This window comes from Natator depressus, chromosome 20, assembly GCF_965152275.1.
Source record: "Natator depressus isolate rNatDep1 chromosome 20, rNatDep2.hap1, whole genome shotgun sequence".
Lineage (NCBI taxonomy): Eukaryota > Metazoa > Chordata > Testudines > Cheloniidae > Natator > Natator depressus.
The window spans coordinates 15604757-15626340 of NC_134253.1; the positions used below are offsets into that span (position 1 = coordinate 15604757).

General features: G+C 45.8%; 1 protein-coding gene across 1 annotated transcript in view; it reads right to left on the bottom strand.

Annotated features, from left to right (window-relative positions):
• The window catches only part of LOC141975297 (uncharacterized), a 57665-nt gene extending 39563 nt beyond the window's left edge, over window positions 1-18102 (bottom strand). Inside the window, exons 1-3 of the mRNA XM_074935596.1 lie at window positions 17880-18102; window positions 16842-16997; window positions 16210-16344 (exon numbers count right to left, since the gene is read on the bottom strand). Coding sequence (XP_074791697.1) covers window positions 16210-16344; window positions 16842-16997; window positions 17880-18074 — 486 coding nt within the window. The 5' untranslated portion in view covers window positions 18075-18102. The remainder of the gene's footprint in view (window positions 1-16209; window positions 16345-16841; window positions 16998-17879) is intronic.
• Window positions 18103-21584: the final 3482 nt, after the last annotated feature.

The following is a 21584-nucleotide window of genomic DNA, read 5'->3' on the forward strand; positions in this document are numbered from 1 at the left end:
CGATGCCTTTCTAGAGGACCCGGAGGCCCTGGACGGCGTTGCATCAAGCAGGAAAGGTGAACCAGGCCCGTCTTCTTTTTGCTCAACGCCGCTAGAAATTGTGGAAGATGACTCCGAGGAGGACGGCTAGGAGGAGTTTAGGAGGAGGCCTGGCATGGAACTTGCTGAGCCAGTGCCACGTCACGAGCGTAAAAATGTTATGCGGACTATTGTACGCGTTGCTGTTTATGCTGTTCTTCATCACTGTCTTAGGGAAAAGCTTTTTGAAAATTGTGAGGGCTGTGTCATAGATGCCCCAGCCCAATGGCACCATGACTGTGACTTGGACTTCAATGGCTAGAAACTGCAAGTTCTGGGGCCTGTGTGCTGAGCTGTGTTTGGAAAGCTTATTGAAGACTATTATTGCCATAGGTTATGTTATGCAACGTCTGTGCCTAACCCAAGAACATTTAGCGCAAGGGGTGACCTTGAGAAATGCTGTGCAATTCAGTGGAGACCCTGACCGTGTTTTAAAGAAAATGTCCAAACCGGAAGATGCCTGCTTACAGCGTTACATTGACTGCCTGGTCCACACAAAAAGGGACAGAACCCTGCTTAAGAAAAAGACTATTTGTAAGAAATCTAAAAGGATTAATTGAGAGAATGATGAGGGGACAAACATGCAATATAAAACTTGGTCACTGTACATTTTAAAAAATTGAATGAAAAGGGCTTTGTGATTATCTGTGTTTCTGTTAGAAGGTCTCTGGCCCTTAAGTGAGCTAAAAGTTTTAATGGAGCATCTGGGTTTGTTTTCAAGAAGCTGTATGATTTTTAAATTTAAAAAAATGGTTTGTGAGAACCTAGGTCTTGTGTCTTTGTGTAAAAGAGACCCATTTACAGCAAAAAGCTGTGAAGTGGGAGGGGAACAAATCCTAAAAATGTGTTTACAGTGTAACCCTTCTGCCCATCAGAGTTGGCCACAACAGGGGCTGGGTTCAGTATCTAGGAGTTCCATTCCAGTAACATGACGCAAAACCGGGTCAAGCCCCCACCAGTGGGGCACTGAAGCTCCCCTACAACAAGTTGAAATCACTGAATACTGTGTTAAGTAGTAGGGGGGCCTCAGAGCTGGGGCACCTTGAACCCAAAGTGAATTCAGCTCTGCAGTCTGTAACCAACTCCTAATAGAATCAAAATTACCTCTGACATTACACAATGGAGAGAAAGTGTAACTGGTGTTTGGAGCCCTCAGAAGGAAGCTCACACCACTAGGCACAAACCTCCAAACTCTCTCAATTCACTGGCTTTTGGAATCCTTGTCCCTTGCCTAGCGAGTGCTACTTAGTTGATGGCGAGTCCCTCCGTCATAAAAGGCCAAGGACAGTTCCACTGTCCTTGATTCACATCATCAGGATAACAACACTTTATTCTTCCTGCCCCAAGAACAGAGAAACTGGGGATCCCACAGCAGCCAAAGTGACCATTTGGGCTCCTGTGGGCTCATGCTAGGTGGGGTGAGTGTCCTGTGCAAAGGAGATCAGCTCCTGAAGTCCTTTTCCACAACTCACCACCAGATGTCAGGGTAGAGCTCATCCTGCCTCTGCTTACAACACGAAAACAAAACAGGGATGGTTCAGACATGTGTTTGAGTACAATAGAGTTGACTCATCCTGTTGAACTGAATGGTTTTAACCACACCCCCACTGAATAGCGAAGGTAACTGTGATTCCTTACCCTTGTTGCTATAGGGATAAATTTGATGGGTGTGCACCCATAGTAAGGGAGGTGGGTGGGTGAGTTCGGATTAATATGAAATGAAATAAAACCTCAGGAATTCGCAGATGCTATTGGGCAGTTTAAATATAATCCCTGGAGTTGGTAGAGCACTACTGGACAGTGAAAATGACCCAGGAACTGGCAGAACTCTACTGGACAGTTTAAATATGACCCAGGAGTTGTTTGAATGCTATGGGTCACTCTTTCTAGCAATTCAAAGCCATTAAAAGTTTAAAATACTATATTTACCCAAAAAACCCAAAACAACCAACCAAAAAATCCCACCACACACACACACACACACACACACACACACGGGTCTAACCCCAAACTGAAATGTTTGAAGGGTTCACAAATCTTCACCATGCTTTAGAACAATCATTTGCTCGAAAGAGAAATTTTTAAAAGCTGTGGGTGCTTATTATGGTTGTGATACAACCATTTTATTTCAACCCCCCACCCTAAACTTTAAGCATGAAAGAAACATGTTTAAAAAACAAGCCCCAAAGACATTTACTGAGATCTGCAAAGGGTCCCCACTTGGAAATGGGTACAGTTACATTACGGATTGGTGATTTACTGTTTAATACTGTAAGAAGGCCCTACAGAAAAATGCATTTTAACTAAAAGGAAAAAAATGTGGCCAAAAGCAGCTCGGTTGTGCAGACAGCTTAATTTGTTGGATCATACTAAAGAAGTTCTGTATTAAAATCACAAATGAGTTTGATTCCCCATAGTTTAAATTCCAGGGTATTACTAATTAAGAGGTCTCTTGGGTTTTGGTACTGTTTCTCTCCCTCGCCGGGTGAAAGTTGCAAGCTGCTAATTGTGTTAGTACATCCTAGACGGAGTCTGTTCTCAAAGCAATACTTTGTAACAACAGAAACAGCACACAGAGACTCCCCGCCCTTTTGTTGTATTTATCTGGCTTTGTTAACGATTGTGCTTTAAAATAGAGATAGAGGATGTATGTGGATGGATGCTTGGTGTGGATAATAACTGAATGATCAGGGAGGTGCCAGCCTAAGAATCCAGTGTCCGTCGGCCAAAGAAGGCGTCAACCAGAGGACCCCCGGAGGGCAGACTGGAATCCACCCAACAGCCTCAAGGATGGGAGAACCGAAGAACAAGATGGAGCCGTCAGGAATGTGCCATCTGCTGATTGATTCAGCAACAGCATGATGAAGCAATTCCCATAGGCTGGCATAGGAATAAATTCCTATAAAAATGGACTCTAGAAACGGAAAACTTTGGGGTCTGATTCTGCAAACCAACTTCCAGGAGCGTCAGATGTGCATCTGAAAAGGCCCTGCTCCCTCCTCGTCTCCAGGCCACCTGGCCAGTGGCTTGGCATGAGCAACTCTAAGGCTGGTAACTCTGATAACAACCTTGCAGAACCTCTGTGTGTGTGTGTGTGTGTATGAATGAATGTGTGAATAAATATGAAATTGAATGGAATGTTATAGCTATAACTAACTGCTTACTATGATTCTTTCTGTATTCACAATAAATGTGGCATTTTGCCTTTTCCCTTTTAATAAGATCCTGCTGGTTTTTATTTTATTGGTATAACAAATTCCCCCACCCCAGATCACAAAAGGGAATGTTAGGGAGGGGTGCCTAACGTCCTGAAGTAGCTATTATTTGAGAGTTGTAGCGATCAAATCAACCTGCTAGCTCCTATTTTGAAGTCTGTTTGAAACAAAGGCTTAGGATGGTGTAAAAACCTCAGGTATTTTGGAGACTCTTTCAACAGAAACTCTCTTGAATGGCTGCTGGACTGCAAAAGGAGCCATGCTCCCTGTTTTTAACTCTGAAAATATATATTCTATTCTATCACTCGTTGGCCATGCTGTCTTAGTAAATAATGGTGCCTATGTTTCTTGCAGTGTGATCTGTTTTGCATGGAACCAGTCACTTTAAACTGCATTTCATCACCGGGCCAAGGTAAAAACTATTTTAACTGGAGTTTTGCTTAATAACTTCAGGTATTACACAGGTTGGATAGGGATTTGGGGGTAATACTAACTAACATTTTTGCTTGTTCTTTAATCCAAAGGCCCAAACACACATGGGGGTGGGGTGGGGGGGGGCGTAACTTTCTGCAATTGGCTTTTAAATGCATGTGGGTTTATTGAAAAGTATTTTGTTGCAAACTGTGTTTTAAACTCTCTCTCTCTCTCTCTCTGTAAAAAAACATAGGTGGTTTTTTTTTAAAGTATATGGCTGCAAACTGATGGTAATGGTGTATTTCAAACTAACAGGGTGTTTTTTTACTGTGCAAAATGTGTTTTAAACTGGATTTTAAAAGTTGATTTTAAAAGCAGTTTGGTTTTTATTTTGCAAAATGAGGTGTATTTAAAAAAATGTTTGCAGGTTTGTTGTTTTTTGTTTTAAAGTGGTAGAAATAAACTCAAAACTCCTCTTTGTTGTACAGCCTGAAATGGATTATTTTGTTTTAAAGCTCTGACTTTTTAAATAGAAAAACACCCTAATGAATATTTTATTTTTAAGTTTACAAGACAGTTTCATGTAATTTACAATAATAATAATAATAATAATAATAATATTGTCTGCTCCAGAGTAAGGTCAAAACATGAGAGACCCTTAGACCAGAGGGTAAACAAGCTTAAAAGAAAAAGAAAAGAGACAGCTGAAAAGAAAAATTCACCAGATGGATGGATGAAGCCCAGTAAATATACTGTGTTTGTGAGGTTATGAGGTTTTGTATTTTAAGTAAATACATCGGTGTGGGTGAGAAAGATGGTAAAGTTAAGTTTTGTTATATGTTCCTTCCCCCCTAATCGGGTATGTGCAGTTCTCCTGACAATGCTGTAGTCAGAGCTACAGGGACACCTCCACCAGACCAGCCAAAGAACCAGAAATCTGCTTTGAGACCTTTAACAACTCAAAACAGCCCAAGAGTGCAGATGAAGCATCAGGGCAGTCCAAACCTCAAATACGTCAAACCCAAGGACAAAACCAAAGACTCTGGTAAAAACCAACCACGCAAACACAACTCCAGTTCCTCAGCGGCCACCTCCACACCAAGCCCTGAGAAAACCGTGAGTGAAAACGCCCACCTACGATGCTTCCTTCAGAAGACTGAGGGACGCTGTATCCTCGGGGGTTCTAAAAGAACGGTATTCTAAAAAGGTTTGGGGAAAATATGATGCTTCGTTCAGAATACCGGTGAACGGTGTATCTTCAGGGGGTCTAAAAGAAAGGAGGGCTGGAAAGCACATCAACAAAGCAAAAGCTTTGGTGGGTGACTTTTTGAAAAATACTTCAATTTTTGGCTCTGCGCAGGCGTGACTAGTCGTGGAAAGGGGCCTGGGTAAAAGGGGCACCCTCAAGGATACACATCAGCTCAGGTGTAAACAAAAGGGGGGACAAACAAATGGCTGCCAAAAAGTTCCAGGCCAGGGTCGTTGTAAAAATTTTAAAAAGGGCTAAAGAGGTAATGGAGAGGGGGGACAAAAAGAGATGCCCTCGACTGGAGGCTCACAAACTGGCATGTCTGAAAATGGGGAGGTGGAATCAGACTCTCACACAGAGTCTGGTTTCGAAAATTCCCCAGAGGGCTCTCTAGAATGATGGGTCCCCATCTCCTCCCGATGACCCTCACGGAAGCGCCTCACAGTCTGACTCTCAAATAGCATCTGATGTAGATGGTCCCGTAGAGGAACCCCCAAGTAACCCTGAAAATGCACAGGTGTGTATGGAGAGAGTGAGAAGTTGGCAACGTGAATTACCTAGATTTGGGGGGGGTCGGTGTATTGTGAGGAATTTCATTTTGTCAATCTTGAGCGAATAAATTCAGCTCAGCAGGTTGTTGAAGCCATACACAGGGGGATACAGTTAGTTCTCCATGACGTTAATGGTAGGGTAGGCACTGATGATTATGTTCAGTTACATTTAGAGAGCCGTAATTTAACTAACCCATTATTTTCGGTCTGAAGAACTAGGGATGAGCTGTCTGCTGAGGATTTCTTCAATCAGACCTCAAAGCTGCCACAGAGCAATAGAGTTGCATGTCAATGGGACATTGCACCTCGTTGTGACAGTTGTAAAAAAGCAGGGGTGGGGGCCGCTCGTAGAGTTTTAAATTCTATCCTCAGTAGTCAAATCATCCATAAAAAAGAGACAATGTTTAGTAGACCTGACTTACACGGCTACCAATCTGTGTTTTGCGCGTGGGCTCTTGGCCGTCATGTCCGACCATAAACCTACGGACACGGAATCGTTAGTGGGGGCGAGAAAGTTGCATGAGAAACTGGGCTGGTCAGATCAAAAAAAGATTATGCTCAGTGACGTAGCAATGTCTGAACAGCATTTAGGAGTCAACATACAGGTGGTGCTGTATGCGGCGAAAGGGGCTTTTTTTAAACGGGGGGGCAGTTTACCCCAAGACTTATTTCATCCTGTTGCATGATGAGCATTACTATGGGATTCTGGTTGTGAAAAAGTTGTTCGGAGCAAAAAATTATGGTGAGTTTTGCCCCACAGTGCACAGTCACGGCCACTCTTGCAGGTCCAGCTGCTGCCTCTGCTTGAGCGTAACATGCTCAGACAGCGTGGACGTGCAGCTGAGGTGTCCTCGCCGTAGACTGTATTGTCAGTCCAGAGAGCGTTTAGACAGACACATCGACTGGGAATCGACAGAACAAGCTGAATGCCTGTCTAAAACATTGTGCGATAAGGGTCAGTCTTACGTGGACAAGCGGCACAGGTGTAAAGGGAGGCGCTGTAAGCAGGGTCAGGGTTTGATCGCTGGTGATGTAGACGGTCACCTCGGTTTTATAGACAGCCTTAGAAAGCCCGAATCCTCAGAAAAGTGTATTTGTTATGATTCCGAATACACAAAGGAGACTGGGTTGCACACTCCCAATTACATTTTTGCTATGTCCCTCAAGCCGGAAAAGTCCTGGGAATTTAAGGGTGATGAGTGTCTTTCTATGTTTGTTCAGACCTTTATTGGCAAAGAGTTCCGGGTCTACACGTTCCAGGCGCACAATTCCAAAGGTTACGATGCATACTTCATCATTAGACAGTTACTGAAGGAAAAGATGTGCCTAGAACTGATCACTCAGGGTAGTAAACTAATGTGTGTGGAAGTTAAGGCTCTGGGCATTCGTTTTCTAGACTCTTTAAACTTCTTGCCCATGAAGCTTGGTAAGCTCCCGCAGGTGATGGGGTTTGAAGGGTGCAAAGGGTATTTTCCACATTTTTTGAACACTTTCAAAAATCAAAATGACGTGCGGCCTATCCCCTATGTGTGGAGCACTATGGTGTAGAAAGCATGATGCCCAGGGAAAAAGCAGAGTTTCTCGACTGGTAGCAGGCCCACAGGGAGGAGACATTTGACTTGCAGAAAGAGCTCGCGTATTACTGTCAGCAGGATGTCAAAATTTTGAGACAGCCTTGTATCCTATACAGAAAAGAGATTATGAAAATGATGGAGAAGGGAGATCTAGTAGAGAGAGAACCTGGTAAATTCACCGAGATAAAACTGGGTATAGATCCATTCTGATACATAACACTGGCATCTGTCTGCATGGCTATGTACAGGTTTCTGTTTTTGGAGCCTAACACGGTAGCTCTTCTCCCTCCAGACAATGATCACAGGCAGAAAAAGATATTCAACCCCATCTATTCAGTGGCTGTTGAATACCTCTCACAAAGAAACTATACAAATACGGCATGCTTTACAGGGTGGGGAACTAGAGGTAGGCTCCTACTCTTTAGAGGGTTATGCCAGTGTTGACAGGGTACACACAGCCTTGGAGTTTAACGGGTGTTCTTTTCCACGCTTGTGCCACCTGTCATTGTGAAAAAGCACAAAACCCTATGACGGGGACAACTTTTGGGTTTCTTTATTACAAGACGCAGCTCAAGACCGACTATCTGAAACAACTTGGTTTTGTAGTGAGGACTCTTTGGGAGCAAGAGTGGGAAGTGAGGACAGAAACAGACAGGGAGCTTGCAGGCATTTAAAATGAGCCCAGTTGCCCTAGCCTCTCATGCCTAGTGATGCTCTTTTTGGGGGGAGGACAAACGCTATCCGCCTATATTACAAACTTAACTCCGGGGAAGAAATCCACTATTATGATTTTACCAGCTTCTACCCTTTTGTAAAGAAAACCAAAGAATACCCTATCGGACACCCCAATAGAGTTTATGACAAATTTGGACCCCTTGCAAATTATTTCGGAATTGCAAAAGTTAAAGTGTACCCCACCCAAGGCTTCTTTTTCCCATTGTTACCTGTCAGAGTGGGTGGCAAACTTATGTTCCCGATATGCCGAACCTGTGCGGAAACTGAGCAGCGGGAGATGTGCATCCATACTGACGAGGAGAGGGCCATCCTGGGGACTTGGTGCACGGTGGGCGGGCATAGCGAAGGGGTACGCGGTGGCAAAAATATATGAAATCTGGCTTTTTAATGAAAAATCTGATGAACTCTTTTCAGAGTACATCAAATGACACCTCCGCCAGAAACAAGAGGCTTCAGGGTATCCCAGCTGGTGCACAGACGAAGAAAAACAAAATAAGTACATGAACTATTTCTACCAGAAAGAAGGCGTGCGTTTGTGCCAACACGAGATCAGGTTTAACCCCGCTAAACGCCAAATCGCTAAATTCTTTCTAAATTCCCTCACGAGCGAGATCCCGCCAGATCAACACATCACCGAGTTTGTGTCGGCAGGCCCGAAAACGTACGGGTATAAGCTGTCGGGAGGAAAGGCCTGTATGAAAGTCAAAGGTATTACCCTGAACTTGGCAAACTGTCAAAAGATCAACTTTGACAGTTTGAAAGATCTAGTCCTGGACTATTGCACGGGCCTGCGAGAAAACACCTCAAAAAAGAGAGAGGTGCAGCAGCCCTCTATCGTAAGGAACAAAAATCAGTGGTAAATAGAGACCAAAACCCTTAAGAAAACACAGAAAGTCATTTACAACAAGAGGGTCCTAGGAGAAGGGTTTAAAACCCTGCCCTACGGATTTTAAAATGGATACGATGTGGAAACACCCCTTTTCTGCAATTCTCACAGGGCCTAGCAACAGTGGGAAAAGTTACTTTGTAAAAAATGTGTTGGATAATGCCAAACAAAACATTGTCTGTTATGCCTGAGAATATTGGATAACATGGCTATAAAAAGCATTGCAAGATACACATGTCTGGGCTTGTTGAAACACATTTTGAGCAAGGCTAGGCATGCCCAAGAATTTAAATGTATTTTTTACAAAATTCATCACCATCTGGTTGTTTTGCACTAAGTCGTTAGAATACAATTTTAAAATCCGGTCACAAGATAAACCCTTGCTCCGATGATGTAAGAAAAACACTCAGTGATAGCCGCAGGCGACAGAGCGGGGGTCTTGTAATTATCTATTGTGAAACACAATGCCTGTGGCATTTTTGTTTAAAAATTTCATAATGCTTTTAGGAAACAACATGCTCTTCGGGGGGTGCCCGTATGAGTCTAAAAACTCTCCACGGTTACGCTCCGCCAGACACAAGGCAAGCCATTGTTCACCAGGTTGGTTGTGTGGATGCGCGATACAAACCTAGGGGTCTCTGAGACAGCTTGTCGCCAGGGAGCCAAATCACAAGGGAACACATCTAAGAAATTCTTTTTTGTGTAAGGCACCTTGATAAGACACACGAGAGCTGCACAGTGTCCATGTTCACATATGGTCAAGCAGAACGTCTCTCCTCTGATTTCTCTCTATGATGTTGTCAAAAACCCCATGCACGATCAGATTGATGGTGATGGTTAAAGCCTTCCCAAAACATATTTCTGCTCTCAGGTTCCCGGTTTGAATCAGGGAATAGTCATCGGCGCATTCCTGGTCGGGAGACAGGTCAAAGGCAAACAAGGTGTAACCCTGTGGAAACTCCTCACGGTCGATTAACAGAGAACGATCTGTCATGTGTTTACCAGTGTCTGTACCAGATTCATGTATTCTCTCACGCAGCATCCTGCCTCGAAGTCTGGTTGCAGAGGCTTGGTTGGTATCTGTTCACCATCCACATACAAGGCCACAAAATTAATATCATAATGTTTAAAATGAAAGGGATTTTTAGTGTAACTTCCACTCAAGGCATAAGACAAACCCTAGGACAAGCATTTTGGGTAACTGTCCCAAAAAACAGGTTCTCCTGGTTATTGACCCTGCTGCCCACGGGGATGCTAAACACTTTCATTCCCACACGGTCCACGGGATATTTAGCATTTGTGGTAAGCAGGGACGCCGCGTGCCCCAGACGAACGCTCAGGGCCACCCGTACTTTCTTCACAAAAAGGGATGCTGATACAATGCGCAATTTAAAGCCTTCAGCTGCACTGCCCATTAAACAGAAAGCGTCTTATCTGCGCGTCAATTTAAATTTTCACATCCACTCCGTTCAACAAATGAGACGTATCTGTTCTGATCTGTCTTTATTTCAATGGTAATGGTATCGATGTGGTGTTTTCTGACAGGAACGTGATGAGGTTTATCGTAGGTGATGGTGACAAACTCATTGTTCCTTCCTCAGACAGGGACACAGCGTAACAGGGGAACAGAAAAGTCCCTCACAAACTGGTGTTCTACAATATCTGTGTGCAGATACAGGGAATTAACTCCCCCTGTGATGTCTGCCCAGAAGGGGAATTTTTGGACGCTGCGCTTGGGGCCCAAACCTAGAATGTTAGCTAGCTCCCTGCTGGTAGAAAACATAAAAGTAAAATCAGCGGATTTAAGGGTAACTTTTCTACCCACAGGGTCATCGTTCATGACCACCTCAGGCGGTGGGGGATGACGAGCCATGGTACTGTTCATATGATCCAATCATTCGGGTATGGACGAGTAATAACCTCGTCATAGGATAAAACTCTATGCCATATCTTCAAAGGTGATTTCAAAAGGGGTGTCCTCGTTGATAGCGTTCCAGCTGTGCGGGTGTTGTATTTCCACTAACCCCACCTCCCAGGCACCCGGGAGATCTAAGGGCTTAATTAGCTGTATTGTAAAGTTCGAGCTGGTGTTTTGAGGAAAAACTGCAGAGCTGGCATTGCTGGGCAAAGTCATGTAAAACCCGCTGTCGCTCATTTTTCACTCCCTCAGTCTTTGCAGGAGGAATCTTTTTGTTTGTTTGTGTCTAAACGTCAGAATTGAGAAGCTTCCACCCAGCTGGTAAACTTATCGCCCCCCCCCACCCACAAACCATTTCACCAGTAGCTGCTTTTTTCTCCCTTTTCCTTTCTCCGCTAGAACTTTTTTGATCCTGCAAATCTTGTCTTGTTTGGGGTTTAATTTTTGTAAATCTTCAGGGTAAAAAGATCCAGTAACTGTCTCACCCTCGTAATCTTTTAATCGGTATACAGGTCTCGGGCTCCTGGTTAAGGCTTCATCCACTATAAATATCTCATTGGTAAACATCTGTTCACAACCTTTTTCAAAAGCTCCTTTGGTTTTAGATAGTCTCACGTGGTCGCCTTTTCTAAAAGGGGCAACAACCGGTTTTATTTTAAAACCGTCTCTATCAACCAGTTTCCATATCTTCAGAGAATTGGAAGGGTTAACATCAGCGGGTCTGGTACGTAGAGTTCTGTAAAAGCTCTGGTTGTAACTCTTCATAAAGTCAGGTAACAGGTCAATGTGGCGAAAGGCGTTATGGACTGTAAAATATCACCACATCCTCCACATCTTTTTCAAGTTCTGTTAAAATCACTCCACAACCCCTGCTTTGACTTCATTATCAGTAACAAAAAGCGTTAATGCTGTGCCGTTTCAACAATCTGCTAAAAGGTTTGTTTCAAAATTCTTTCCACCGATTAGTTTGTCATTTTTGAGGCACGCGACCTTGGCAAGAAATAGCTTTAAAGGCCTTGGATTCCTCACCGCTCATCTTGTCTTTTAGGCCTAAGGCCCAGGCATATTTGGATAGAATGTCTATCACTGTTAAGATGTACTTAAAACCGCTGTTGTGTTTGGAGAAGCGGTGCATACGGACCAAATTTGCCTGCCATTGCGCGTCCACATCTGAAACAACGGTCCTGGTTCTTTTAAAACGTATTTGAGCTGGTTTGTGTAAAGTGTAAGCATCCTGGTGTGAAAGCCAAGCTCTTACCTGTCTTCTATTTAAAGTTTTAGGATGCTTTTTGGCCACTTGAAAAAGAAGATTGACCCCGTCAAAGCCCCCAACTTTCCTGGGGGTTTAACAGATTTTCTTTAACAGAGCCGTCTGTGGAGACATGACTGTTCCTGGGACCGTCTTTTACGAACACAAGTATGGAGGGGGACACGTTCATTCTGACACATTTAAATAAGTTTTATTAATCGCCTGGTTTAACACAATCTTTTACAGCCGCCTGAAACAAAGGACGCCATGATCCCTACCATGAGGGAGTATGAGATGGTTCATTCTTCCATTTTTGTCCTTTTCTGGATTTTCCTCTTGAGATCTGGGTCTCAGACAGGAGCAAAAACAGCTGATGCGCGATGGATTTACTCCCACAGGGCTACCGATGTGCAACTTCTCAAAGGCCTCCAGAAAGGCATCGTCGAGCTGTTGAGAGATTTTCAGACAAAAAACAGTGTAAGCACCCCACTGCCTGTTTTTAGATTTATGCAATGCCAGGTTGATTCCTAACCCCATTACACCCCCATGATCGACCGTCGCTTCTTAATCATTCATTTACCTGAGCGCCATCTTTCCCGTTCACCTTGTGACTCCCCCAAGCCACAATCACCTTCCAACTTTAGGGCATGGACAATGAGAGGCTGTCACACTCATCGGGGTGCCTCACAAAGGTTTGGATTTTGGGGTCGGGTTCCGACGTATCCATCAACGGTTGAGTCAAAGGGCCCTCCTCGGAACCGTCACTGCCGTAGCGCTTTCTCCACACAACTCCAAAGGTCCTCGGAGCTAAAACAAAATCTGGAGGTCTCACGGGGTGGTAAAGGAGTCCATGTTTCCTTTCAGCCTTTCCACAATTTCTAAAACATGTCTTCTTGGTAAGAGATAGCTTCCTCTGCCCAGCGCTGGGACTTATGGGGTGATGGTGCTGCACTCTGATTGGCAGAGGGCGTTGGGAGGAGTTCTTAGAGGTCTCACATGACCCTCTTCTGGACGGTTCACCCAATCCGAGAACCTGCCCCATATTGGTCAAATCTCTTCTCGGGGCAGTCCTCTGCAGCCGAAACCCATCGCGATTGGTAGAAGGTGGTGGGAGGAGTTCTTAGAGGGGTCACACGAAGCACTTCCAGACGGGTCACTCCACCCCGGAACTCCCCCCAGTTGGTCAAATCTCCTCTCGGGGTGGTCCCCAGTGGCTCAAAACCCTCCTGATTGGTAGAGGGCGGTGGGAGGAATTCTTAGAGGGGTCACACAAACCACTTCCAGACAGATCACCCCGTCCCGCAACTCCCCATGATTGGTCAGACCTCCTCTCGGGGTGGTCCCCAGTGGCTCAAACCCCTACTGATTGGTAGATGGTGGTGGGAGGTATTCTTAGAGGGGTCACACAAACCACTTCCAGACAGATCACCCCACCCCGCAACTCCCCATGATTGGTCAGACCTCCTCTCGGGGTAGTCCCCAGTGGCTCAAACACCTACTGATTGGTAGATGGTGGTGGGAGGTATTCTTAGAGGGGTCACACGAACCACTTCCAGACAGGTCATCCTGCCCCGGAACTCCCCCGATTGGTCAAATCTTCTCTTGGGGCGTTCCTATCAGGGTGAAACCCATCCCGATTGGTAGAGGACAATGGGAGGAGTTCTTAGAGGGGTCACATGACACACGTTGCTTCCGGTCATTTGTCTGCCTTGACCCTGGAAGTAATACCTCATGGCTTGGGACTTCCAGTGACCGGTGGGCAAGGCTTACGAGGGCCAAGGGTGGGGTTAACGTTTGATTGACGGTAGGGCCTTATACTACTGGACCGCCTTGTTCTCTTTGTCTCCCGCTTCATTCCCCAAGCACTCGGCCAGGACAGATGTCATTTAGGACCTCAGTTGCCACCAGCTGGACAGAGGGACTTGGGTCTTTCTTGAGGACCTGGAGAGCTGAAATGACAGAGGACAACATGTTAGTGTACAGACTGTCAAATCACAGCTAAGTGTGATCACAGAATCTTGAAGTACCAGAGCAGAATGATCACATGGTAAAATGTGAAACTGGGCTCAGTCCTTCTATTGGGATGGAAAATACATGAGAGATGAATATGCCTCACTTTTCATATTGTCACCTGTGCCTGAAATAGCTGGAGACTTACTACCTCTGAATACCACGCTACACAAGCTCTCCAATAGAAAGAAAGCTTTAGGTTCCTCCATTGGCTCCCTTCCGTGCTCCCAACAAGCGGGGAGACCCTGACTTGACCAGAAAGTCATCCACTCTGCTGTAAATGGAAGAAGGTCCATTGTTTCAATAGCTTCCACTTTTCAGTTTATTTTCCATCTCTATTGAGGAGCCACGGTCTGAGCTCCAATAACCCTGGAATTGAACAGAGGCCAAGTCCAAGCTGCTTTGTGCAGGATGCAGGGCACCTACTGGAAGAAAAATTGCTGGTGGGAAATTTGGGGTAGCAGAAAGTGGCTACAATTTCTCCTCATCTGGGGAGTCCACAGAGAGCCAATAAAGCCCAAAGAGTGGATAGCACTGGCTGCGGAGGGGGCCTTGCCAGGACAACCAGGAGATGCACGGACTCACATCACACCCTCTGCAGCTGCCTCCTTCAGGGGAAATTAAAGCTGACTTTCTACTGGGCGAGAGTGAATTTGTCCCTTGATGTGTGGCTGATGCACTTTGCACCAGCGGTATCGGTTACTGCTGCTTGTCAGCTAAATTCCTTTAGAACTCACGGATGAGCAGAACTTCAGCTGTATTTATTACTTACACATCAGCAGATGTTCCAGGTCCAGCCATTTCATACGCTGCCTGTCTGTGTGTTCCAGGATGATGCCTAAATACACAATGGAAAACAAACAACAACAATAAAACTTTCCCTTGTTGAATGCAAAGTGATATTAGCAGCCCCTAGACAGGTCTTTGGCCTCTCCTACTGTGGGCCTAAGGGTGAGCTGTGGGCAAGAGGATGCTAGTGCAGTTTAGAGTCCACACTGAAGAGAATGAGAAAGACTTTTTTTTTTTTAAGAATGTTTACACAAAACCCATTTGCTTTAAAGAGTCTGTGTTCCTCTTGCCACTGCTGTCACTTATTGGAGACATACTAAGCTAGTGTCTTGGTCTAGTGGTCTGAGCAAAGGACTGGGGCCAGGAATAAGTGAGTTCTAAGCAGGGATCCCACAAGGTGACTGATAGGTGAGACTTAGGCCACAATGCCTGCCTGTCTCACCTGGGTATGCTTGGGAGAAGAGGGCACAGGGCCAAAGCGGAGGAACCTTTTGCCTCCTTGACAAGGTGGTGTGGCCAGGAACCTGAACAGCAGGCGCTGAGGGCAGGTGGGCTGCATGCCTCCCAATGATGAAGTAGTAGTGAAGAGCACTGAGCAACACTGTGGGTGGGTCTGCACTTTGAGCGAGGGGGATCACTCCCAGTTCAATGGGACAGGCCCACACTAGCTCGCACAGCGCTCGCATGCTAAAATTAGAATGTAGCTAAAGCAGCACGAGCAGTGGGAGGAGCTAGCCACCTTGAGAATCGACTTTGGGGTTTGGATGGGACATACTTGGGGTGGTTAAACCTCCTGCTGCTCCTGCCATCGCAGCTACTCTCTATTTTTAGCACTCAGGGCTAGTGCGGGTATGTCTCATCAAGCTGGGAATTAGACCCCCAGCTCCAAGTGTAAACATGCCCTATGAGACAGTGTCCCAGCCTCTACTACTAAATGACTGCACCGTGCTTTCCCTGCAACAATCCCAAAGCACTTTATAGCAAGTCATGATTTCCTCCGACCACCACCCTGGAGAGGTAGGGATATTAACCTCCCCATTTATGTATGGGAAGCTGAGGCACAGAGAGATTAATGGCAGCTCAGTGCTGCACAGTGGGATTTTTTTCTCTCTCCCTCAATGGGAATACCAAAAGGGACACTGGGCATCATCTCTCACCAGCTAACTTGGCTGCAACTGCCCGGATTTCTTCCCAGCTGCTAAAGAAGTACGTGATGGCGCTTTTGTACAAGTTCTCCAGCAGCTCGGCATTCTCTTTGGCCTAGAGGAAATCAGGGACACATGAGCTCTCTCTGGCTAGAAGTGCCCTTTGACTGCCAGCACATGCTTTTACGAGCCACAGGTAAATCAGAGAAAGAACAGGTGACTGGGTGGACGTGGGAAAAATGGGGATCTGTGGCAGATTTACATTTCCCGTCACCCTCAGTCATATATCCCACTCTGACCGTTATTTCCATTACCCATCACACATCCCCCCCACACCTCTATACCACCACATGCCACTCCAGTCAAGAATCTCAGACACTTCAACAGCTCACTCACAAGGTGTCTGCAAATGTCCACCTGGAGCTCTTCAGGCTTCAGCTTGGCTGTGCCATCAAGGTGTTGATTCACGGCAGTTTGGAGCCTCTTCAGTCCCAAAAACGGGACACAGAGGTGAAACGTAGCTCTGCATTCCTGAAAAAAAGAAAGCGTGTCACACCATTTAATTGTTCCCTACTGAGCGCTTTGGTCATTCAAAGGGAACTCATCTGCTTGACTGCTCATCTATTCCAGGATAAAAAGGGATTCATCTGGATGTAATTGGCAGAAAACATGCAAGAATGACTAATAGAGGGGAGAGCTTCCACTGCAACCTGGGGGTAGCATCAATGTCTTTTTGGAACAGATCTACTTATGAAAGCTGCTTCACCAGGTCTCTCTTCTGTTCTGGGGAGGCAGGGGCCTGGGGTGCAGAGACAGACAGGAATAGAGAGCTGTCGAGCTCAGACCCATGACCTATCCTGGATTCTGGTGAGGCAGCCATGGAGCAACCTGGCGGGAACTGACTCAGCAGGAGGGCAATGAACTGAGGGGAGAATTTGGGCCTCCACAGCAGGAAGGAATAGCAGAGCTCCCCTGGCATTGGGAGGAAGATTCCTTTGGCTTAGTAAATAAGTCACTCTCGGTCTTACCACTGAAACCCTGGGGTTCGGGTCTTGCAGGTGCAGCAGAAGTGTGACCCAGCTCTGTCTAACCTGCTCGGCGAAATAGCCCTTCCATTTTCTTTTGGTCAGGCGGGCCAGGATGCCAAACAGGACAAAGGACAATAAACGAAGAGCATCGTCCTCCTACAGCCAAGAAAGCCCCACAAGTTAGTAACTAAGGGACAATCACATCATGTACTTCGCACAGCCATCTCTTCTACGCTAAAGTCGAGGGATTCCAACTACAGCTAGTCGGAAACACTTTCATGAACTAATTTTTGATTCGAATTTGCTGATTCATCAAACTATTTTAGCGACAGTTCCATTTGGATGAAATTCCTCCAGAAGCCAGGCAGGGGTCCTTCGAAACCTGCCTGCTGTCTTGCCAGTGCACCCATTCAGCTCCTTGGAAGCCCATCTAGCAGGCTGACTGGGATCGTGGGCTTCCAAACCCCCAGCGTCTGGGACCCCAGCTCTCAAATTGGCAACTCCCTGGCACTTCTAGCTCCCACGGTTTCCTGGGTTCCCAGCACCGGGATAGATTGAGAGCAGACTGCCCGGACCCAAGGCTTTCAATAGAGCTCGGCTGAGAATAGTCATTCTGTTTCACAAAGAGTTTTGAAGTTTGGGGAGAGGGATTCCCACAAATAGGAACAAAACCAAAATTTGAAATCTCAGAATTCTCTGCAAAATGGAATCATTCCAACCCTCTCATGTAAAAATGGTATAGAGCAGGCCCAACACTCTCTATTGTACCTTGGAACCCCCTTTTCATGGTTATCTAGCTACCTAATCTAGTATTCAGACTTTCTTTGAGGTTCTCAGTGGCAAGAAAGAAGAACAGAAGGGGGAGACTGTGGAAGCAGGGATGTCATCCCCATCCTCCTAATGTTCTCCTCCTCCGTAAAACACCTCTCTTCCCTGGGGCCGAAACATCTCTTCACTCTGACATGAGCAATGCCCAGGGAGTAAATGGAGTCTAATCAAGATCGGTTGAACTGGGGCTGGAGAGTTCTGGTCACATACGTTGTCAAAGTAGGTCCGGATCTGTTGGGTGAGGTCTCTGAAGGAAGAACCTATGTCCTTCTCTTTCAGCTCCTTCAGGACTTTGGCCACTGCTTTCATGCTCTCGCCAATGACTTCAGAACTGAAAGGGTCACTTAAGGCCCTGATCAGTATGACCATAAGAAACTTCTTGTGCTTTTTCACCTGGACAAACATACGACATTAAAGAACACTTATCACTGATCACACTTCTAATACGTTTTCTTTAGCAGTTATGAAGCTGTGGGAATTTCATCTCCCCCTCCCACCCCCCGGGAGACCTATAGCTATATTTCAGACCAGGTTCGAGCTACAATGAGCCAAACTCGGGGCCATAATACACCTGTGTCATCCTATTATTAGATTCCTAGTTACTTAGATTCCAAGGCCAAAAGGAACCCTTGTGATTATCCGGTCTGACCTCCTGCATAACATTGAACTTCCCCGAAATAGACTCTGTTGGAACTAGAGTGTATCTTTTAGAAAAACGTTCAATCTTGATTTTAAATTTGCTAGTGACAGAGAATCCACTACAACCCTTGGTAAATTGTTCCAATGGTTAATTAAAATTACCATTAAAAATCAATGCCTTATTACCAGTCTGAATTAGTCTAGCTTCATTTTCCCCATTGAATCTTCTTATCCCTTTGTTTGCTAATGGGAAGAACCCATTCTCAAAATGTGCTCCCCATGTGAGTAGTTCTAGACTGTCCTCAAGTCACTCCTTAACCTTCTCTTTGTAAAGCTAAATAGATTGAGCTCCCTGAGTCTATCACTAGAGGTATCTTTTCCAATCCTTTGAGAATTCTTGGGACTCTTCTCTGAATCCTCTCTAATTTATCAGCATCCTGCTTGAATTGTGGACACCTGATCTGGACACAGCAGTCCAGCAGTGCTCACATGAGCGTCATATTCAGAGGGAAAAGAACTTCTTTACTCTTAGTCAAGATTCCTCTCTTTATGCCTCTAAGGATCATTTCAGCCCTTTTGGCCACAACTTCGCATTGGGACACCTTATGTTCAACTGATTCTCTGCCATGACTCAAGTGGTTTTCAGCATCATTGCTTCTTGGGATAGAGTCTCTCATCCTGTAAGTATGGCCTGCATTTTTTGTTCCTAGATGGAGACATTTACACATGGTCATATTAAAGTGCACAGATTGTTTGCTTATGCCCAGCTTAGCAAAGGATCTAGCTTGCTCTGTATTGACTGCAAAGAGGTTACTCGGGTATGTGGGAGAGCAGAATTTGGCCTAGTGCATTGTGTGCAGCCTCTGTAAACTCCGAACAACTGTTTCCCTTGGTTTCTCTAGTTATGCTGCATTCTAGTCAGTATTCTCTCTTACCTTCTCAGGCGCCCCATAGACTAAATTTCCCAGGCCTCTTACAGCCATCTGCCGGACAATGCTGTTCCTATCATGGGACTTTTCTTCCAAGATGTGTAAGACTGGCTTAAGGAACTTCTTCTCCCTGAGCATGGGATCACTCATTAGCTGAAAGAAAATCAACCTGTCCATTAGCCCCAATAGGATCGTTAAGATTGGGAATAGAATTTGAGCCGACATGTCATACACTAAAAACAACAAGGAGTCCTCCTACAGCCCCAGTCTTGAGGATACAGACAAATATGGCTACCCCTCTGATACTTGGCACATAATACACTGTAACTTTAGTATTCCACACAAATGAGAAAGGTCTACAAAACATGGAGCTTTCCTTTTGGGCACTAAAATAGGGATCCACTCACCTCTTGAGAGCCTCTTAGTGGCTGGGTATGGTATCACAGTCCTTTTCTCACCCCTGGTGCACCCTGCCAGCCGACCTCAGTGAGTCTTCTGTGGCTCAGGCCTCTGGCTGAGTCCCAAAGTCCAAATGAACCCCTTCTGGGGTAGTCCAGAACAGTCCCATTGCCCTCACTAGGGTCTCCAGCCCCAGCTCCGGGTCCTTTACATTCTGCCCTTTGTTCAAGCTCTCCATTAGCATTGTCCTCTCCATGGGGCTTATGCCACTGTTGGTGGTAGGGGAACCTGGGCCTGCCCCTAACTCTGGGTTCCAAACCATGGATCCTATAAACAGGAGCTAGGCACTGCTTGATTTCAGTTCATTGTCGCTTCTTCCTACCCGCCACTTTTAGCTTCACCCTCACCTCAGGGTTAAAGTTCTTCGGGACTCTCTTCCTGAAAACCCAGCTTAAGTAAAGGCTGCCAGAATCAAACTATGGCTGTCCCCTGAATTTCTGTGGCCAGAGAGCAGCGCCCTTTCTTGCCCCTCCAGTTCCTGCCAGAAACTGACCTGCTAAAGCCCTTCATAGAATCATAGAATCATAGAATATCAGGGTTGGAAGGGACCTCAGGAGGTCATCTAGTCCAACCCCCTGCTCAAAGCAGGACCAATCCCCAATCAAATCATCCCAGCCAAGGCTTTGTCAAGCCTGACCTTAAAAACTTCCAAGGAAGGAGATTCTACCACCTCCCTAGGTAACGCATTCCAGTGTTTCACCACCCTCCTAGTGAAAAAGTTTTTCCTAATATCCAACCTAAACCTCCCCCACTGCAACTTGAGACCATTACTCCTTGTCCTGTCCTCTTCTACCACTGAGAATAGTCTAGAACCATCCTCTCTGGAACCACCTCTCAGGTAGTTGAAAGCAGCTATCAAATCCCCCCTCATTCTTCTCTTCCGTAGACTAAACATTCCCAGTTCCCTCAGCCTCTCCTCATTCACCTCCTTTTAGCCGAGCCTGATGGGCTCGGATTGGCTGCTTTCATGAGGCCTCTCTAGACAGACCCAGATTGGGGGCTTCTTTTCCTGGGGCAGGGTGTAATAGGACCACGGGGCCTCTTGTAAGGAGCCTTAAAGCCCAGGTACAGCCCGTCATAGGCACAGAGAGGTTGTTTTTCTTAGAACCAGATAAGCTCCGAAGATAGTTGCTTAGCATAAGTGGGAAATATGATGCAGATGTTGGAGGAAGACTGTGGAAAGGGAGGATGCTCCAGCAGGTATCCCCACACTAGCCTAGGACTTAGGAGACCCAGGTTCCATTTCCTGCTCCCTCAAAGACTTCCTGTGTGACCTTGGGCAAGTCACTTAGCCCTTCTGTGCATCAGTTCCCTGCCTGTAAAATAGGAAACATAGTGCTTCCCTACCTCGCAGGAGTGTGGTGGGGATACAGACATTAAAGCGTTTGGAGCTACTCAGATACTAGAGTAATGAGAACCTAAGATAGACATTAATGTAGTTGTAGGTTGCTTGGTTGGTAGTATTAGGACGCTCGGTTCATTCAGAAGATGTGCTGAGCTAAACCAAAATCAGGAGCTGTTGGTTAGGATCAGCACTAGGACTTGGCAGAAGAGGTCCACTCATCCAAACTCTGTCCGTATCTCTCTCAGCCAGCACCTGTGGTTGTGTAGCTAGTATAGGCAATGACGGCAATAAAAACCACAGAGAGAGAAGGACTCAGAAAGGTATCGTGAAGTTCCTGGTGAGGTTTCCATATAAAGGAGGAGCTATTCTACTGTCTAAAATGACAATTACTCCTATGAACTGAACTGTACAACTCCCGAAAGAAAGGCAGACAAGAGTCTAATGGTGAAACTGCTCTTCAGAGCCCTGTGTCTTACCTGGGCAAGGAAAGCTGTGCTGGTGACTCGGTGGTTTTCTGAGGGGGAATTCACCCAGGGGAGGAGG